The 17,770-nt window shown below is 35.8% G+C and overlaps 3 protein-coding genes across 3 annotated transcripts; 2 read left to right on the forward strand and 1 right to left on the reverse strand.

Annotated features, from left to right (window-relative positions):
• Nucleotides 1–958: 958 nt before the first annotated feature.
• Nucleotides 959–4,819, forward strand: LOC139893508 (syntaxin-31). Its single transcript, XM_071876673.1, has 6 exons — nucleotides 959–1,405; nucleotides 1,982–2,232; nucleotides 3,007–3,152; nucleotides 3,271–3,309; nucleotides 4,106–4,303; nucleotides 4,476–4,819. The coding sequence occupies exons 1-6, from the start codon at nucleotides 1,141–1,143 to the stop codon at nucleotides 4,633–4,635; spliced, it is 1,059 nt and encodes a 352-aa protein (XP_071732774.1). The 5' UTR covers nucleotides 959–1,140; the 3' UTR covers nucleotides 4,636–4,819.
• A 3,757-nt stretch (nucleotides 4,820–8,576) lies between these two features.
• On the forward strand, nucleotides 8,577–12,702 carry LOC139893509 (anthranilate synthase alpha subunit 1, chloroplastic-like). Its single transcript, XM_071876674.1, has 11 exons — nucleotides 8,577–8,736; nucleotides 9,085–9,269; nucleotides 9,421–9,610; nucleotides 10,088–10,239; nucleotides 10,324–10,439; nucleotides 10,934–11,180; nucleotides 11,261–11,317; nucleotides 11,412–11,564; nucleotides 11,644–11,724; nucleotides 11,839–11,925; nucleotides 12,382–12,702. The coding sequence occupies exons 1-11, from the start codon at nucleotides 8,577–8,579 to the stop codon at nucleotides 12,700–12,702; spliced, it is 1,749 nt and encodes a 582-aa protein (XP_071732775.1).
• A 2,354-nt stretch (nucleotides 12,703–15,056) lies between these two features.
• On the reverse strand, nucleotides 15,057–15,696 carry LOC139893510 (pleckstrin homology domain-containing protein 1-like). The gene has a single exon (XM_071876675.1). The coding sequence runs from the start codon at nucleotides 15,637–15,639 to the stop codon at nucleotides 15,205–15,207; it is 435 nt and encodes a 144-aa protein (XP_071732776.1). The 5' UTR covers nucleotides 15,640–15,696; the 3' UTR covers nucleotides 15,057–15,204.
• Between the last annotated feature and the right edge of the window lie 2,074 nt (nucleotides 15,697–17,770).

Consider the following 17,770-nt stretch of genomic DNA (forward strand, 5'->3'; position numbering starts at 1 on the left):
TGATAATCTACGTAAAGCTTTTTAAACCTTTATTTATGAAATAAAGGTTATGGTTTGTTTTAAAAATGAATGCAGTCTTTAAAAAACGTCTCATATAGAGGTCAAAACCTCGCAACGAAATCAATTAATATGGAACGTTTTTAATCAATAAGAACGGGACATTTCATAAGAGTTGTTCGAAGTTGAAAAGGAATTGAACAGTTCTCGCTAACGTTCAAGGCGCTACTTCCGATGATGGTTCGATTGAGGTTTTTACATGATTTGGAATTTGTTTTCTCTTTTTGTTTAGGTGAAATAATTAGATTCGTTAATTTGGAAGGCAAACTCATCAAACCATTTCAAAGAATATGAATGTTAGCGCTTCAAGGTAAAATTCTGCAAAAGTATGGACAAGTTGTTTGCTTATCGGATTCTTGTTGCATACCGGGGTGGAAACAGAATGCGGCGGGTGAGGCCCTCGTCCTAGTTGATTTGAAATTTCCAGACCTATAATTTTGAATTTTTATATTTTGTTCTAAAAGCCTCCATATTTTACTCTCAAAATTTTCATAATTTGCCCTTAAAGCCTCCATATTTTACTTAAAAGTCTTTATATTTTGTCCAAAAGCCTTCACATTCTATCTAAAAAAGTTGCCGTGAGTGTGAACGTTTTAAAAGAAAATCCACTTCAAGTGAAAAAAATTGCTAATTCTACCACCGGTTGGATGATAGTTATTTGTATTTTTCGTTAGCTAATTTGGTGGTTTGATAGGGGTTGTATGTTTTCTATTCTTTTTTTTTTCCTTCATTTGTTTCGTCTTTACCATGTTAGTCTTGGTCTTTGTCCGTGTTAATTGTTTAGTTTTGTCGAGTTGGTTTTGACTTTTGAGTCCTCGTAATGTTTAGTTTTGATTTATTTTTACTTTAAAAAAAAAAAAAAAAAAAAAAAAAACTTGTAGTTGTTTTTATTATAACGCAATTTCAAAATATAAAACTTACAAAGTTACGGAGTATCAAGTTAGGGAAGTTATTGGCACCAAATATAATTCACGACGTTCATATGATGTCAGACTCGAAGTAGCGGAGTGTCTCAATCACAAACCTTAAATTTGCTCCTTTTATTCCGGCAAATCTCCGGCAACCAAAAACTTACCGATATCAATGGCGCCCGCCGCAACTTCCACTTTCCGTGATCGGTCTTCTGAATTCCGATCTATATCAGACACATTCATCAGATCCAGCCGGATACTAACGGATGCTAATAATAATTCAAATCACCAAAACGATCCATCTTCATCTTATAAATCACTGGCATCATCACCTTCATCATCACCTTCTTCAGTTCGATCTGATTTCAAATATAGGTCTTCTCGTATTTTGCTACGTATCAATGAAACCTCCGAAAAGATCTCTAGACTCGCTAATTGTAAGCAATTGTTACTTTATACATTCCATTTTTAAACCTAGGGTTTGTAATTCACTGTATCATTTCATTGCTTTTGAATTGAAAGTTTTAATAGTTTAGATGCTGAGTGGCGAAAATAGAAATTTTTTTCGCCAGGCCGATTTTTTTTTTAAAAACGTAGCAATTTTTTTTGGCAAAATATGGAGGTTTTTGTGCAATATATGAAGGTTTTTGTCAAAATTTGAAGTTTTTTGGGCAAAATATGAAGGTTTTTGGCAAAATATGGAGGCTTTGTGGCAAAAAAAAAAAAAGTTTTAACCGGGTCAAAATCGAAAAACTCAAAATTTTTATACTGAAAATTGCAAAACCACTCGACGACTACCCCCTCTGTCACTTAGTGGTTCCGCCACTGTTGATATGTAGTAGTAATTGGACTATTTGATATTAATTTTATTGGTTGTTAGCTGTTTCAGCTTCTGAGTGAATATTTTGAGTAAAATATGATATTGTATTGGTTTATTATGAGTTAAATAAAAGGCTTTGCCAATAGGGCAATATAGATATCTTAACTTTTGATTTGATTGGTTGGACATGCAGTAGCTAAAAAGTCATCTATATTTGATGATCCCTTAAAGGAGATTCAAGAATTAACATCCTTAATAAAGAATGATATAACAGCCCTGAATGTAGATATTTCTGATTTGCAAACTCTTCAAAACATTGAAATTGCGGATGGTAATTATTCACAAGATAGAGTTGTTCATAACACTACGGTTTGTGATGATTTGAAGAACAAACTCATGGGAGCTACAAAGAAGTTTCAGGATGTACTAACAGCTAGGACTGAGGTTTGTATTCATGGTGTAATGTGTTACTTTATTTTCACTTTATGTTTCAGAAACGTTCACGGGACTGGGTTAGGCCGTGTAGATTTGAGGGTGTGTTTGATAAAACTGAATGATTAAATGCTGAATAGTTCATAATCTGAATGATTCAAAGGTTCTGAATAACAATAACATGTTTGATAATCATTTTGAATGAAGTATGTGAATGACGTAAAATTACTTTATTCATATTTTGCATTGACAAGAAAACAATATAGTTGTTTAATTAGTAATTCTGATATAATTTAAAGAAGGATATTACATAAAATTTAGATATTTTATGGTTAAGAGAGTATTTTAGCTCTGAATGGTTCAGCACTATTCAGCATGACATGTCATTCAGAGATCAGAAACAAACGCGTTGAATGCTGAATGATTTAGCATTCAACGTTGAACCATTCCATTAAGAGGTAATCAAACGCACCCCGAGTAAAATTACCTTTCCAAGCAACCTGAACATGTAAAACTCACCCGAATCATCACAATATAGCCTAGTAGTTGGGTCATGTTTTCCTTGCAACAGGTCTTGGGTTCAAACCTCACTAGCAAGATATGTTGGGGTGGCAGGGAAAAATGTGGGAAAACAGTTACGGGATAACCCAGTTATGCTGCCTACATCTGAGTAAACGTAATCCCCTTAGCCTGAATAGGAAAAACCTTATTCGTTTTGTTACTAATGCAATAATTGTGTCTCATCTTCGTTGTGCTTTAGTAATTTAATCATTGTTCTTATGGTAGAACATCAAGGCCCATGAAAATAGGAGACAAATATTTTCGACGAATATGACAAGAGAGAATCCATTGAGGCAGCAAACTAAGAATGTTATGGAGCCACCTCCTTGGTCAAGTCCGTCTAAATCATCTGGAAATCTACTACCACCTGAGTGAGCCTGTTATTATTGTGTAAAAGTGTATACAATATTTAGTACTGTATCTCATGTGACGTGAATGATAAATAGTGATTCCTCTTATGTTTTTTTTTTATCTGTTTCTTTTTCGCAGATCCACAGGAACTGGAGTCCAAGTTGGAAACCAACTAAGGTATATAGTCTGAATATGTCCTTCCTAGTTGTTACTTTGCGCCTTCTTATCTGGTTCAGTTGACCAAATTCTTTACTTATTTCTACCAAGTATAATAACCACTTAAGGTCCTAGTGTTGTCGAATAATTCCTTATTGTACAACATATGTAGCCCCAGCCAAGGCCCGAGAACTCGGATCTCGGGAGATCTCTTTTGGACATTTTTGGAGAAATCTGGGACGTTGACTTTTTAGTTTTTTTTTTAACATAAATTTATGTATATAAATAAATGTATGTATATTTATATACTTATTACGAGATTTTACAAGAAAATCCGAGAAATGTGCGAGGAAATCCTAGAAATGAGCGAGTAAATACGAGAAATCGTGGCTTTGACCAAGTTTGACTCCGTTGACCGAGAAATCTCGCGAGATGGACATCTCGTCTCGGCTGCCTTCCAAAAACGAGATCTTGAGAAGAAATAAGGAGATTTACAACACTGGCCCAGCTAAGCTTAATAAGAACTGTTGTGTTATACACTTCTACAAAGCTAGCTTGAGGATAGAAACTTTTGCAATCAAACTTTAGACTAGGTGAATCTGATCTTTAATTAGGATATGAATGTCTCCCAATATTTTTTGAAATTAAACAACTTAATTATTAACATCTAAAGCTTCTTCCCTTTTCTTAGCTTACTTTGCATTAGTTATTACTGTTAAGTTCAAGACATGAGCAAATGTGGATTTCTGTTATTATAAACATGTAAAGCTATATTCTTGCATGCTGATAACATCATTTATTTATTCTGTTGATGCAGACGGAGATTAGGTGCTGATAGTTCTCCATCTCTGCAAATGGAAACGTCAATGTTGCAGCAGGTGGTCCCACAACAAGAGAATTATTCTCAAAACCGTGCAGTTGCACTACAGAGTGTTGAGTCTACAATTACCGAACTGAGTGGGATTTTTACAAATTTGGCTACAATGGTTGCCCACCAGGGAGAGCTTGCTATCAGGTTAGTTGAATTTTAAATATTTACAGGTAATCATCAGCTAAAAATTTCATTCACTATGTCATAAGAAAGTTATTCTAGATAATTAGAAATTTTTTAAAGTGACAAAAGAGAGTAGTGGTGTTAATTAACTTGATATAATTTTTCATGTTGTAATAAGTTTGTGCTAAATCAGGATTGATGACAATATGGAAGAAACGTTGTCAAATGTTGAAGGTGCTCGTGGAGCTCTATTGAAGCATCTAAACCGGATATCGTCAAACAGGTGGCTGTTGATTAAGATATTTGCTATTTTGATAGTTTTTCTAGTCATTTTTCTATTCTTTCTGGCTTAATATATATCATCTTGTTAGAACTTGTAGTTACTTCACTTATATTACAAATGGTGTGTTTGTGTTATTTATTGAGCTATGCCTTGTTGCTAGCCAACCATATAGACCGATAAGAATTTGCAACAGAAGTAACAGAACATTATTTTGTGAGTTATAATGTAATGTTGTAATTAGTGTTTATGAAATTTATTCCATTTTTGTTGTATCTACAAATCTACAATGTTACAACTTAATAATAAATCCCAATGTGGATCCTTTTAGTTTTAGTGAGAGTTTATTCACTTTTTATATATCTCTACTTGTTTGATTCAAAAGGTAAACGGGTAAGATGGGTGTTAAGTCATCATCTGTGCGTTTGGCAGGATAACAATTTTAACGTTGGATTATATGCTTTCTGCTAAAAAAACAGAGGGGCAATTTGACATGAATATCGAAAAGGTCATATAACGTACAATAGTACAATTTTTTAGTGTATGCTGCAAACTACTACTATAACAAAATAATAAGGAATAACGATTAACAATCACGGATGAGTTAATATTATTTTGGGAAATTGGTCAAAATACCTTCATTTTTGAAAATATTTAACAATATGTCTTCAAAAATTTGAAATTGTAATAATGTCTTCTAGCCACGCACCACGCATGATGTGTGTAATTTGGTGAGTCGTGTGTGTTTACGAGATAATGACCGAGACAGACATTTTTCTTCGTGAAAACGCACCACGCTTGGTGCATGGTTCATGGTGCTTTGTTGTGGAAGAACTTTGAATTTTTGACTCGTAGCTCCGATTTAGACACCATTTTTTTTAATGAAATTGTATATATTTTCGATATCTATCCATTGGCAAACAGTCGTATGCAATTTGTCCCAAAAAGATTTCGATACGAGGCCTTCAAGACCTTTAATTTTACTGTTTTTTCTTTTATATTGACTTTTAAACGCATGGATGCGGTAATATTATCTTTAAACAAAAAGAAACGACAGTATAATAAAAGCCCCAATGGGCTTACCCCAAAATGTTTAGTCTACCATCCAATAACATGGTTCCTCTAACCCACTAGTAAACAGTACAATTATGGCGAGAAAACAATAACCGTCAATTAATAAAAGGAGATGATAATTCCAACATCAATATTACTTGTTCCACTATAATTTCAAGCTTTTTTCCCAAAATATCCTTTAATAAATTAGAATAAAAAAATTTAAAAATTTTGTGTAAACCTTTCATTAAGGGTATAATAAAAATTTTAGGTGGAACAAGTAATTTTCATGTTGAAAATATCAATTATCATTAATAAACATAGGATTTTTCAAAAATCTACTCTTCATTTCAAAAAAATTCAAACTTTTGCTTTGACTTGAAGGCTGTGCCACCAACCCTACTTTTTTGAACAACTTTTCTCTTCCGGCTTTGTTTATCTCTCCGACACCTCTATTCCTCACTTCTTTGATTTCTTATCTTTAATTTTGGTTGTGAAAAACCTTTTTAAACTTCTAAAAAAGGTGCTATCTCCTTCTTTTACACATCCACTCTGCTAACGTTTTGTAAACCTTATATTTAAGCTCCGCAGCCGCCGGTCTCCGGCACCTCGCTGGAGGTCCGGTTGGCCTCTTTTCCAGCCTTTTTCGTCGTCTCTTCCTTCTTGCTCTCTCTCTTCTGTCCTTCCCATCTGTTTTGACGTCCCACCTTTTTCTCCTTTTTCAGCGGGTTTGGGTGGTTATTGGCGGGTGTTATCGTTATCTAACATCGTTCTCGTGGTAGGGGTGATGATGTTTACGGACCTCTGAATTTGCTGGTTCTCGATGTTATTTTGGTGGCTGATTTCTCCTGAACTACACCGGCAGTGGTGGTGGCTGTTTGCCTCTAGTAGTTGGTGGTGCTATGGTGCTGTCGTTGGATCTAGTGGTTTACCACCCAGTTGGTGGTGGTTGTTTGCCTCTAGTAGTTGGTGGTGCTGTGGTGCTGTCGTTGGATCTAGTGGTTTACCACCCAGTTGGTGGTGGCTGCGAGATGTGGCGGCGGTGATGTCGGCGGTTTGTGGTGGGTCTTGGTTGCTCGAAATAGCTATCTTTCGGGGTTCAGGGGGACGGTGGTAGCGCTATGGACCGTGGTGGGTTGGCTGGTTTGTTGTCGTGGGTTTGCGTGCGAGTCTATTTCTTTCCGGGGTACCTTCGAATTTGGACCAGGCGACGATCTCCCAGTTGGAGATCTGGTTTCAAACTCGAGGGAGGATGCGGTGTTTTGCATATTGGACTCATCTTTATACGGCTCGGGGAGATGTCGGATGCTGGTGTTTTTTTCTTTTCTTTTTTTGTTGCGGGTGACGGTCGGCGTTCTCCCGATCGTCGTCGTTGTTTATTTCATCACTTTAGTTTATGTTGTGTAGTGCAACTGATTCATAGGTTTTTCCGTTGTTAGTTTGTTAGGCTTGTTCATACTTTCACAGTCTTTTATGTTCAGCCCTGTTGGCTGGAATTTGATTAGGATAGTATTGACAGCCGCTTGTTTTGGCTAGATTGTGGATTTCCTTTGTATCGGGTGTACTTGTTGATCTTCGGATCCGTTAAATGTTATCGTTTTTTTGCCAGAAAAAAATATTAATAAACATAGCCCTAAGGGCTATGCTTGAGAAAATTTTATGTAAATGATTGATAGTACAAAAATGTTAGAAAGGTGGTTATTAGAAGGTTAGTGAGGTAGTTTTCAATTAAGTATAACTATTTAATGCATGTTCTAAAAGTTTAAGTATAACCCTTAGGGCTATCGAGCTATGCTTAGAAAAATCCATTAATTAATTAAGGCTTTTGAAGATGTTTCAATTTTCTACTAGTATTTCGTTGACCAAAGATACTAGTTACAAACTTACACTACTTGATTAATTTGTAGCACTTAAACACCAACACTACTTTATTTTTTTGTAGCACTTAAACACCCATGTTCAAGCTTCCTCCTCTGTTTTGTAATTCTCTGGTGAGTACTTTTTCTTCGACCATAGACGCCGGTAATCCAGTTTTTCGTGTTTCCCACCTCTCCTCCTTTCCTCTTTCTTTCTGGCAAGTCGGGGCGTTCATTGACCATTTTTGCTTCTCCAACACCGTTCTCGTGTGTGGCTTTATGAAAGTGGTTTGGTTACCAAGCTTCTCGTCGGTTCTCTTTCTTTTGAATTTTCCGACGTCTATTTCGATGATTGGTGGAGTTCTCCAACTGTAAATGTATACACCTCTATCAATCTCGGGCTCGGCTCGGCTCATTTACACCTATATCTATGTCTCTAAATGTATACACTAACCTTTTTTCTTCAATATACATATAGATAGATATCGACCTAAAATCTCCACCCCTTAATCAGGGGTGATTCTAATAACATGAGGGTGGTTTCTTCGACTCCACTACTTTGTAAAAAAAATTTACAATGTATTATTCAAATTATATGAGATAACATTCAATTTAACTATATGACCCGTATATTTTTTTGAAATTTATGGTTTTTTTAGAAGTTAAATAACTACTAAAGTACATTTCAAATATAATTATTTTTGAAAAAAAAAAAAAATATGACCCCATTATGTTTTCATCCTGAATTTGCCATGTTTACCTAATTAATCGTATACAACTGTTTTCATCCTGATGTAGACATGTATACATCATCGGATCCATATTGATATCGGATGCATTGTCATTGCTACTCTTTGGCTGTACTTTAAAAAGAAATCATAAAATTGTCGTCATCCATGTATTTAGACAAACATAATTACTTTTTTTTTTTTAAAATACTACTAGTAAGCAACGAGATTAGAAGCAACCAAACAGCCAGTTCTCTCCTCTACAGAACCTGCATTTAAAGCACTAGTTATGTATACACGCTATTATGTAACGTATTATCTATCTAGTATTCAACATTCACTTTCTCATTTCACGTGCGTTCTAGAATCGGTGAATAATGCAATCACTAGCTGTTTCTCTACGATCATCACCGTCGTTTCACCGCCGTTGTCCGCCGTTTCACGTTCAACACTCCGCAATTTCCGTTCCAATTAGTTCTTCCATTTCGTTTCGCATTCGGAGTCCTATTCGCTCTGTTCTCCAGTCTCCGTCTTTAGGTAACCTCGCATTTGATCAAATCAATCACATTGTGATTTTGTTAAACAGTAGTAGTTGTAGTTGATTTAAGGACTTCAATGTCGTTGTTTAACTGATTTCAATGGAAATTATGTCGTTTATTTTTATATGATTGAGACTAGCATTGCATTATTATTTGATTGATTGAGAATTTAACTGATATTGTGATTTCTGTAAATATATATTTTTTTCTTTTTGATAAGCGATTTCTGTAAATATATGCAAGTTGAAGTTGGCTGAAGTGCCTAGATTATAAGATAGTGTTTAATTTTTTCCATTTTTGATTTTTTAAATTTGATATTGAAATTGAAATGATGATATATGAATAGTTGGTGAAGAAGCTGAGTTTGTTGAGGCATCAAAGAAAGGGAATCTGGTGCCTCTTCACCGATGCATATTCGCTGATCACTTAACACCAGTGCTCGCTTACCGTTGTCTAGTTAATGAAGACGATCGAGACATTCCTAGTTTTCTTTTCGAGTCGGTGGAACCTGGTTTTCGGACTTCACAAGTTGTAAGATCATTTTGGCTCAATTTATTTCCATTACTATCATTTTCTGCATTTGAGTAATAAGGACTTAACATGGTTAAATATTGTTCTATCATGATATTTTAAAGATTTAGGAAAGAACTAGAAGCATCTGATATGATTGCGAATTTATTAGGGTCGATACAGTGTGGTTGGGTGTGATCCAACAATTGAAGTTATTGCGAAAGAAAAGAATGTGACCATTGTGGATCATGAGAAAGGAAGTTCGACTCATAAAATCGTCGAAGATCCTTTGGAAATTCCAAAAAATCTTTCCGATGGATGGAAACCTCAGCTTCTTGATGGCCTTCCTGATACATTTATTGGTATGAATAATGAATCTGGTATTTATGAAAATAAATTATTGTTTATTGACCCATCATTCGTGTTTATGGCGCGTGTCATTATTAAATATTGCCAACAACCATCAGTAAGATAGACATCAGGGCCACCAGAGAATTGAATGGAAAACAGTTACTGTAGCTCTTAACTGTCGTTGCTCTTCATGTAATCAAGGGAGGGTATGTATGAATCTTCGCGTGGTGCGATTGTTGAAAACATGTAATGCATAATGAACCATTGCTTCTTAATTGATATAAGTCCTTTCAAAGCATCTTTACAGCTGTTGGTGGGGCCGTTTACTTAGGTTTCGATGTTTAGTAGCTTCTTTGTCTAGGTTTGCATTTCTTATTGTATCAGTTGTATTTGTTGATCTTCAGACCGTTATATGTTACTACGTTTTTTCTCCAAATAAAGATCTTTACAGTAGGCCTTTACTTACAATTTGTTTATCATTGTAACAGGTGGATGGGTTGGTTATTTTTCATATGACACAGTTCGTTACGTAGAAAAGAAGAAGCTCTTGTTCATAGATGCACAAGAAGATGATAGAAATCTAGCAGACATTCATCTTGGATTGTATGAAGATGTGGTTGTGTTTGATCACGTGCAGAAGGTACTCATAGCACAACTACATACTTTTTTGCTGCGAGTTTTTATCCTGATTATGGTTATTTTTCGTAAATATACTTATACTCAGAGAGCATATGTAATTCACTGGGTGAGGCTTGATCAGTATTCATCCACTGAAGAAGCTTATACGGACGGAATCAAACGCTTGCATATATTGTTGTCTAAAGTACATGATGTTGATCCGTAAGTGACAGCCTTTAACCTTTTCAATCCGTTTGACATGTTTAACATTAAGCGAATTTTGCATGACTCGTTTTTGATTCAAATAACTCATCATAACATTTATATGTAATTAAGGTTGCAAAAATCGCTACTTGGATAGTAATCGGTCTGGACTTTTTAAGGAGTCCTCGGCAACTCTTGGAGTACTTTGACCAACTTTGACTTCATCGAGTTTTGACCAATTTTGACTGATTTTCCGAGTAATCCCAATGTGGGCCGAGTTTTGACCGATTTTCTTAGTAATCCTGAGTTTGACTGATTTTTGACCGAGTTTCACTATGTTTGACTGAGTTTGACCGAGTACTAGCGGAATACTCCCCGAGTTGCAAACGCCGAAACTCGCCGAGTAATTTTGAGTTCCGCAACAACTGAAAGTAAATGAGTTGAAATTGCCAAACTCTAGATCTACAATCAATTTATTCACATCAACTTTCTAACTTATTTTTAATCATTAGCCCAAAGTTACTTCCAGGTTCTGTGAAATTAAGCACCCAACAATTCGGGACTCCGCTCAACAACTCTAACATGACCAGTAAAGAATACCAGGCGATGGTGCTGCAGGCAAAAGAACACATTCTTGCAGGTGATATTTTTCAGATTGTTTTAAGCCAACGTTTTGAACGCCGGACATTTGCAGATCCATTTGAGATCTACAGAGCATTAAGAGTTGTGAATCCAAGTCCATACATGACTTATTTGCAGGTGCATTATCCTTAAATAAATATTCTTCCAGTTGGTTTTCTCATACACGTTATTTCACTTAACGCCTTGTGATGTTTCAGGCTCGAGGGTGTATCTTAGTTGGTTCAAGCCCAGAAATTCTTACTCGTGTGAAATCTGTAAATTCTCTTATTTTACTTTCGAATTATTTCGTAAGTATTTTATTCCCATAAAATACAGCAAAAAATAATGACAATATACATCTGTTAACAGAATAAGGTTTTCAATCGACCTCTAGCTGGGACTGTAAGAAGAGGAAAGACTCTTGAAGAGGATGAACAGTTGGAGGAAAAGCTACTAAATGACGAAAAGCAATGTGCAGAACACATCATGCTGGTTGACTTGGCGAGAAATGACGTCGGAAAGGTTATTTTGATATTATTTTGTTTCAAGTGAACGTTGACTTTTTTTTAATGCCCATTACCGACTTAAAATGTGGACGTAGGTCACAAAATCTGGTTCGGTTAAGGTGGAAAAGCTTATGACTGTTGAACGATACTCCCATGTGATGCATATCAGTTCCAAAGTAAGACTTTCAGAAGCATTAAACATAAAACATAACCCAAACCGACCAACTCTTCAGTACAAAATATTTTATCGATAAGCTTAAATCATTATTCCTTTATTTTGGCGAGTAAAGGTGACTGGTGAGTTGCTCGATCATCTCACTTGTTGGGACGCCCTTCGTGCTGCACTTCCTGTTGGAACAGTTAGTGGTGCTCCAAAGGTTTGGTTTTTTTCTCTCTTATAAGTTTTCGCACCATTCACTTAAACGAGTAAACGGATAAGGTTTTTACCACCTCGCAGGGGCGGAAATATGTGGGGGCAGGGTGGGGCTCCCGCCCCAGTGGATTTGTAATTTTCAGTGCAAAAATTTTGGATTTTTCGATTTTGGCCCTAGTGGATTTTTTTTACCCAAAAGTCTTCATATTTTGCCCCAAAAGCCTCCGCATTTTGCCCAAAAACCTCAATATTTTGTCCCAAAACCTCCATATTTTGCCCAAAAAAAAATTGCTACACTTCTAAAAAATTTCGCCCTCGGTTAAAAATATTCTTGTTTCCGCCACTCCCACCTCGGGAAGGGGAGTATTTTTATTCAGATGTCCGCGGCCTAACTGGTTTATCTTGTGAATTTTGCAATGTATGAACCGATCATCAAAATTCCAATATGAATCGGTAACAGGTGAAGGCGATGGAACTAATCGATAAACTGGAAGTCACAAGACGTGGGCCCTACAGTGGAGGGTTCGGGTGGATATCGTTTTCTGGGGAAATGGACATCGCTCTTTCTCTCAGGACCATGGTGTTCCTAAATGGGGGTCGTTTTGACACAATGCACTTGCACAAGGAAGACAATCAGCTAAAGCAATGGGTGGCTTACATTCAAGCGGGTGCAGGTATTGTGGCTGATAGTGTTCCAGAAGACGAGCAGCAGGAGTGTCAAAACAAAGCAGCTGGACTGGCTCGTGCTATTGATCTGGCTGAGTCTGCTTTTTGCAGATGACAACACTATTTTTTAAGGAATTTATCAGGTTTAAAACAACAGATCAGAATCAGGAGGGATTGGTTTATATAGTAGTTGTGAAGAAACTGCCATGGCATGTAACAAATACAAACTGAAGTAAAAAATATATAGTTTTTTTTTTTTTTTTTTTTTTTTTTTTTTTGTGTGTGTGTGTTGGCTTTTATGTTTGGTTTAATATGGATTTTTGTCTGTGTTGGCTTTTATATTTGGTTTAATAAGGATTTTGTCTTCATTCGCTTTCTCCTGTCGTTTTTTTTAAACCCGGCCCAATCTGAGGGCATGAACAGTAAAACTCCCTTCCCCCAATGCCCCCGCAACGCGATGTGCGGAAGGCACCCTTGAGTGGAATTCAAGGGTAAAGGGGAAACATTGTGTGCAATGTTGCATCCCGGGAGTCAAACTCGAAGATTACCCATCAGTTTCACTATAAAGGGGCAACCACTACCACATGAGTTTGTATTTCAAACCAATTTATTTTAATATACTTGGCCTTATAAAAAAAATATATAATGAATGCTTAGTTACAACGTAAAGTAAAATTTTAACCATTTACTCAAAGTTCAAATGTACACGGGTTTTTTTTAAGAAAAAAAATTGATACACTTCTAATTTTTTTTTTTTTTTACATCACTACGATTTTTGTGATACCCAAAGATTACCCATCAGTTTCACTATAAAAAAGTCTTGATACAAAATAACTGTGTATATTTATATTATTTAAAGATATTAAAATAAAACTAATATAATATAATACAATCTTCTATATATTACAATTACAAACAAATAAGACTAATATATTTATATATTAATATATTTAAAATATAAAGATAGATCTATGAATGAAAAGGGCTTAAAGAATCACAATAATTCATATAGGATAAGATGCAAAAGCAATTATTAAAACATGATTGCACAAAATTTGCAATAAGTAGTTAAATAATTTAAATATTAATATTAATGGCATAACATGGAAAGCACAAGCTTAAAGTAGGAAAACATCTTATATTACAGAGTCGCATTCTTCATTATCAGATTATAAATTTGCAATTTAAATGGAGGACCCTGTCCCTGGACTTTATAACACATTCAATCAGCCACAACTAATGATTGAGATAGGTGATCTAGAGCTTCATGAAAGAGCTTCATGAAATAATTCACCTCTAACTAATGATTGAGATAGGTGAAAAACGAAACCAAAATAAGCCACAACAAAGCTGTTAAGGGATCGCGTGAACTCCTCAAGGTTCTTGATGTACTTAAAGAGTATTAGACTTTCTATTAAGTGTCTGACTTGGGTTAAAATATGATCATGACAAAATGCAAGCATTGCAATTTTGTTAACTTCAATAGCAGAACAAGTCAAAACCGATCAAATTGCAAGAAACCAACAACCTAGTTAGCATCTCAAACCATTTCATACCTTCTGTTATTTAGAAAAATGACATTCTTGCAAGAGTGCAAACCCTCTTGAGTTGGCAGAAAATTGTCCAAGTTGCAGTACGTAGCCAAAAACAAATGACATAAAAAACTCTGCAACGACTATAAAGTGTCCGCATTGGGTTGAACTTTCATCATAACAAGGTGAACTTATTTTCTTAGAAACTATTGTTTGCAATTCTCGACTATTGTTTGCAAAATCTTTAATGTGGCAAAAAATTGTCAAACATGCAATATTCAGACAAAAACAAGTGACAGAAAACACCTTACCAATTGCAGTTTATATAATGCATATAGAGCAATAGAACAATTACCACATGCTTAGGATCATATTGAAGCAATGGAATCTAAAGTCTACCTTTACCAACACGAAATCAAGCAAAATTCGCAGTCACAACGATCTTTAAGATTTGAAAATATTAAATTTATAACTACGCAGCTGGATTCCGATGGTTTTTGTTTCCACTCAAACACATGAAAGAGCATCAAACCTAATTTTAAAGGTACACTTTGAATTATCACAAATGAGTAAAATCACCTACAGCTGCTTTTTTTAATATCTTCAATAAGAGATTTTTCGATTAAAATCAACATTTTTTTATTCATACTCAATCAAGAAAAAATTAAACCCCAAAGGCCCAAACTCACTACTTAAATTGCCAAGACAAACTTCAAATTATCAAACCTAAGATACAACACATTCACACAGAAGCATCAAACCTAATTTTTTAATGTATTAATATATTTTAAAAAAATATATACTGTATTTAATTAGCTAGCATAAAACACAAAACAGATTCAAAACCTAAACATACCTAACTTCCAAAAATTATAAAAAAAAAAAATATAATTGATTTCAATTCCTATTGCAATCAGAAAGATAAAGATCTAAATCATGTAAACAAAACCATTAATAATTAAAAGTTGTAATCATTAAGCCAGTGAAACAATATATCCGTATCATACTGAAACAAACACAAAACAGTAATAAACCCTAATTTTACAGGTAAATTAAAAATTAAAAATCAGAACTGAAATAACAAATCATCTTTTGCTATCATAATCAACGATTTCGTTATCAGTAACAGACCTCGAATGCTGAACAATTGATCTTCCAATCGAATTGATCCAATCTTCTTTCTCCTTTTCTGAATCGGCGATGAAATACATGGTTTCCGATCTAGTAGACAGCTCAAACGCGAACTGTTTATTGATGACGTCTTCAGCTCCTTTAACGGTGAGACACGTGGCAACTGGTATGACACCACGTGGACGTGATCCACGAGTAACGATTGATTCTTTAAACCAGAAGAGTTTGCCTTGTTTTAATATGAACCAACGGCGGCGCCATGTTTTGATGTATTCGCCTTGTTTTGTTAGCCAACCGGTTCGTTCGGGATTTGACCAGTACTCTACGCCGTCGTAATCGTCGGCGTTTGGTGGTGTTTCGCCCATAACTGCTCGCCATAGACTCGCCATTTTAGAGAGAGAGAGAGATAGTGTTGTATGTGTATGACACAATGTTAAAAGTTAAGAATGTTTTTGTTTTTTTATTTTGTGTTGAAAGGCAAGTATATTTATATATAAAACATTAGCAAGAAGCAACACACTACACGAAGACAACATAAGATATGCGAGCAAACAAAATAACACGACAACTACATGACATGGATCCACCACCAATCAACACACACCTACAAGCCTACATCCGAGCCTTCAAAACTAAACAAAACCTATGAGCTGTTGGATCAAATTGTGACGTTGTGGAGTTGACCGAAAATAAAGGATATGACCAAGTAAATTGAACGTGTGAAGGAAACGTGGAAGCATGGAATAATAAGTTTTTAGGATTTAGTTGTTATCTTATTTAGCTATAAATAGTTGTACTTTGTAGTTTCCATTATTCAAGTATTGTAACGTTTTCATTCAAGAAATAAACACTAGAAAATTGCCCCAATCTTCATCTTATACATCGATTATATTTTTAGTTTTCTGTTTTTCCTTCTATCAATTGGTATCTAGAGCCAAGGTTTATACCAAAATACATCAAAACTAAAGATATGTCGATAGTAACACAAGCATACGCATCGAATGTAGGCAACGTCCCGTTTCAATGCCCTATGTTAACATCAACAAATTATACAACCTGGGCAATTCGCATGGAAGCCATTCTCGACGCTCATGGGTTATGTGAGTCGGTAGAACCACATGCCGGGGTGGATGTGGACGAGAAGAAAAGCAAGTCAGCTAGGGCTTTCATATTTCAGGCTGTACCAGAAGATGTGCTGTTACAAATCTCAAAGAATAAGACGGCGAAGGACGTTTGGGAATCATTGAAGACGCGATACCTCGGTGCTGAGCGTGTGCAAAAGGCAAGGTTGCACACACTAAAGAGTGAATTCGAAGGCTTGAAGATGAAGGACAGCGAATCGATTGATGAATTTGCTGGAAAACTGAGCGGCATAGTGTCTAAACATAACAGTTTAGGAGCCACTCTTGAAGACAATTTGCTAGTAAGAAAACTGCTCGATTCCGTGCCCGATAAATACCTCCAGTTGGTAGCATCCATGGAGCAATATTCGGACATCGATAAGATGCCCTTTGAAGAAGCAATTGGTAGGTTAAAAGCCTACGAAGATCGTTTGAAACTCCGTGCAAACAGCGTGAACAACAGTGAAAACAGTTTATTTTTTGTGAAGGGAGAGACGTCTTCATCACAAAAGAATTCAAGGGGTGGTTCAAACTCAGGAGGTAGAGGGCGTGGTTCAAATCACTTTGATCGGGGTGTTCGAAGTGGTAGTCGAGGCAGAGGTCGTGGCAGGAATTACCGTGGCGGTTATAATGGACATCGAGACAGAGATAGTGGGAGTAACTATCAAAGACCAAAAGACAAAAAGCACATTAAGTGTTTTAACTGTGAAAATTATGGACACTGTGCTTCTGAATGTAAGGTCCATAAAGAAAAGAATGAGGAAGAAAATTTGAACCATACATCTAAAGATGAACCTGCACTACTGTTGTCGATTTGTGGTGAGAAGGTTGAAAAAATGGTATTGCTAAATGAAGAGAAAGTGGTTCCGAACAGATTTGACAACAGTGAACAATCAAAGGTGGACGTGTGGTATCTCGATAATGTAGCAAGTAATCACATGACAGGAAGGAAGGATTCATTCTCTGATTTAGATGGAAATATTACTGGGAAAGTGAGGTTTGGTGACGGGACAAATGTTCAAATCGAAGGCAAAGGAACCATTTTGTTTCAATGCAAAAATGGTGATCAGTTACTTGTTGCCGATGTGTATTATATTCCTGCACTACGCAGTAATATAATCAGCTTAGGTCGGTTGACAGAGTTAGGATACAAAATTGAAATGCTACACAAATTCTTAAATGTTCATGATGAAAGTAATCGACTGATCTTGAAAGTAGAGCGTTCAATAAATCGACTGTACAAGGCTACCCTTAAAGTCACATAACCTGTTTGTTTAATGGAAAATATAGAAGAAGAGGCTTGGTTGTGGCATGCTCGTTTGGGTCACGTAAACTTTCAGGTCATCATGTCAATGGTTCAAAAAGTACTGGTGCGGGGTGTACCAAACGTGAAACATCC

This window comes from Rutidosis leptorrhynchoides, chromosome 2, assembly GCF_046630445.1.
Source record: "Rutidosis leptorrhynchoides isolate AG116_Rl617_1_P2 chromosome 2, CSIRO_AGI_Rlap_v1, whole genome shotgun sequence".
In the NCBI taxonomy this organism is placed as follows: Eukaryota; Viridiplantae; Streptophyta; class Magnoliopsida; order Asterales; family Asteraceae; genus Rutidosis; species Rutidosis leptorrhynchoides.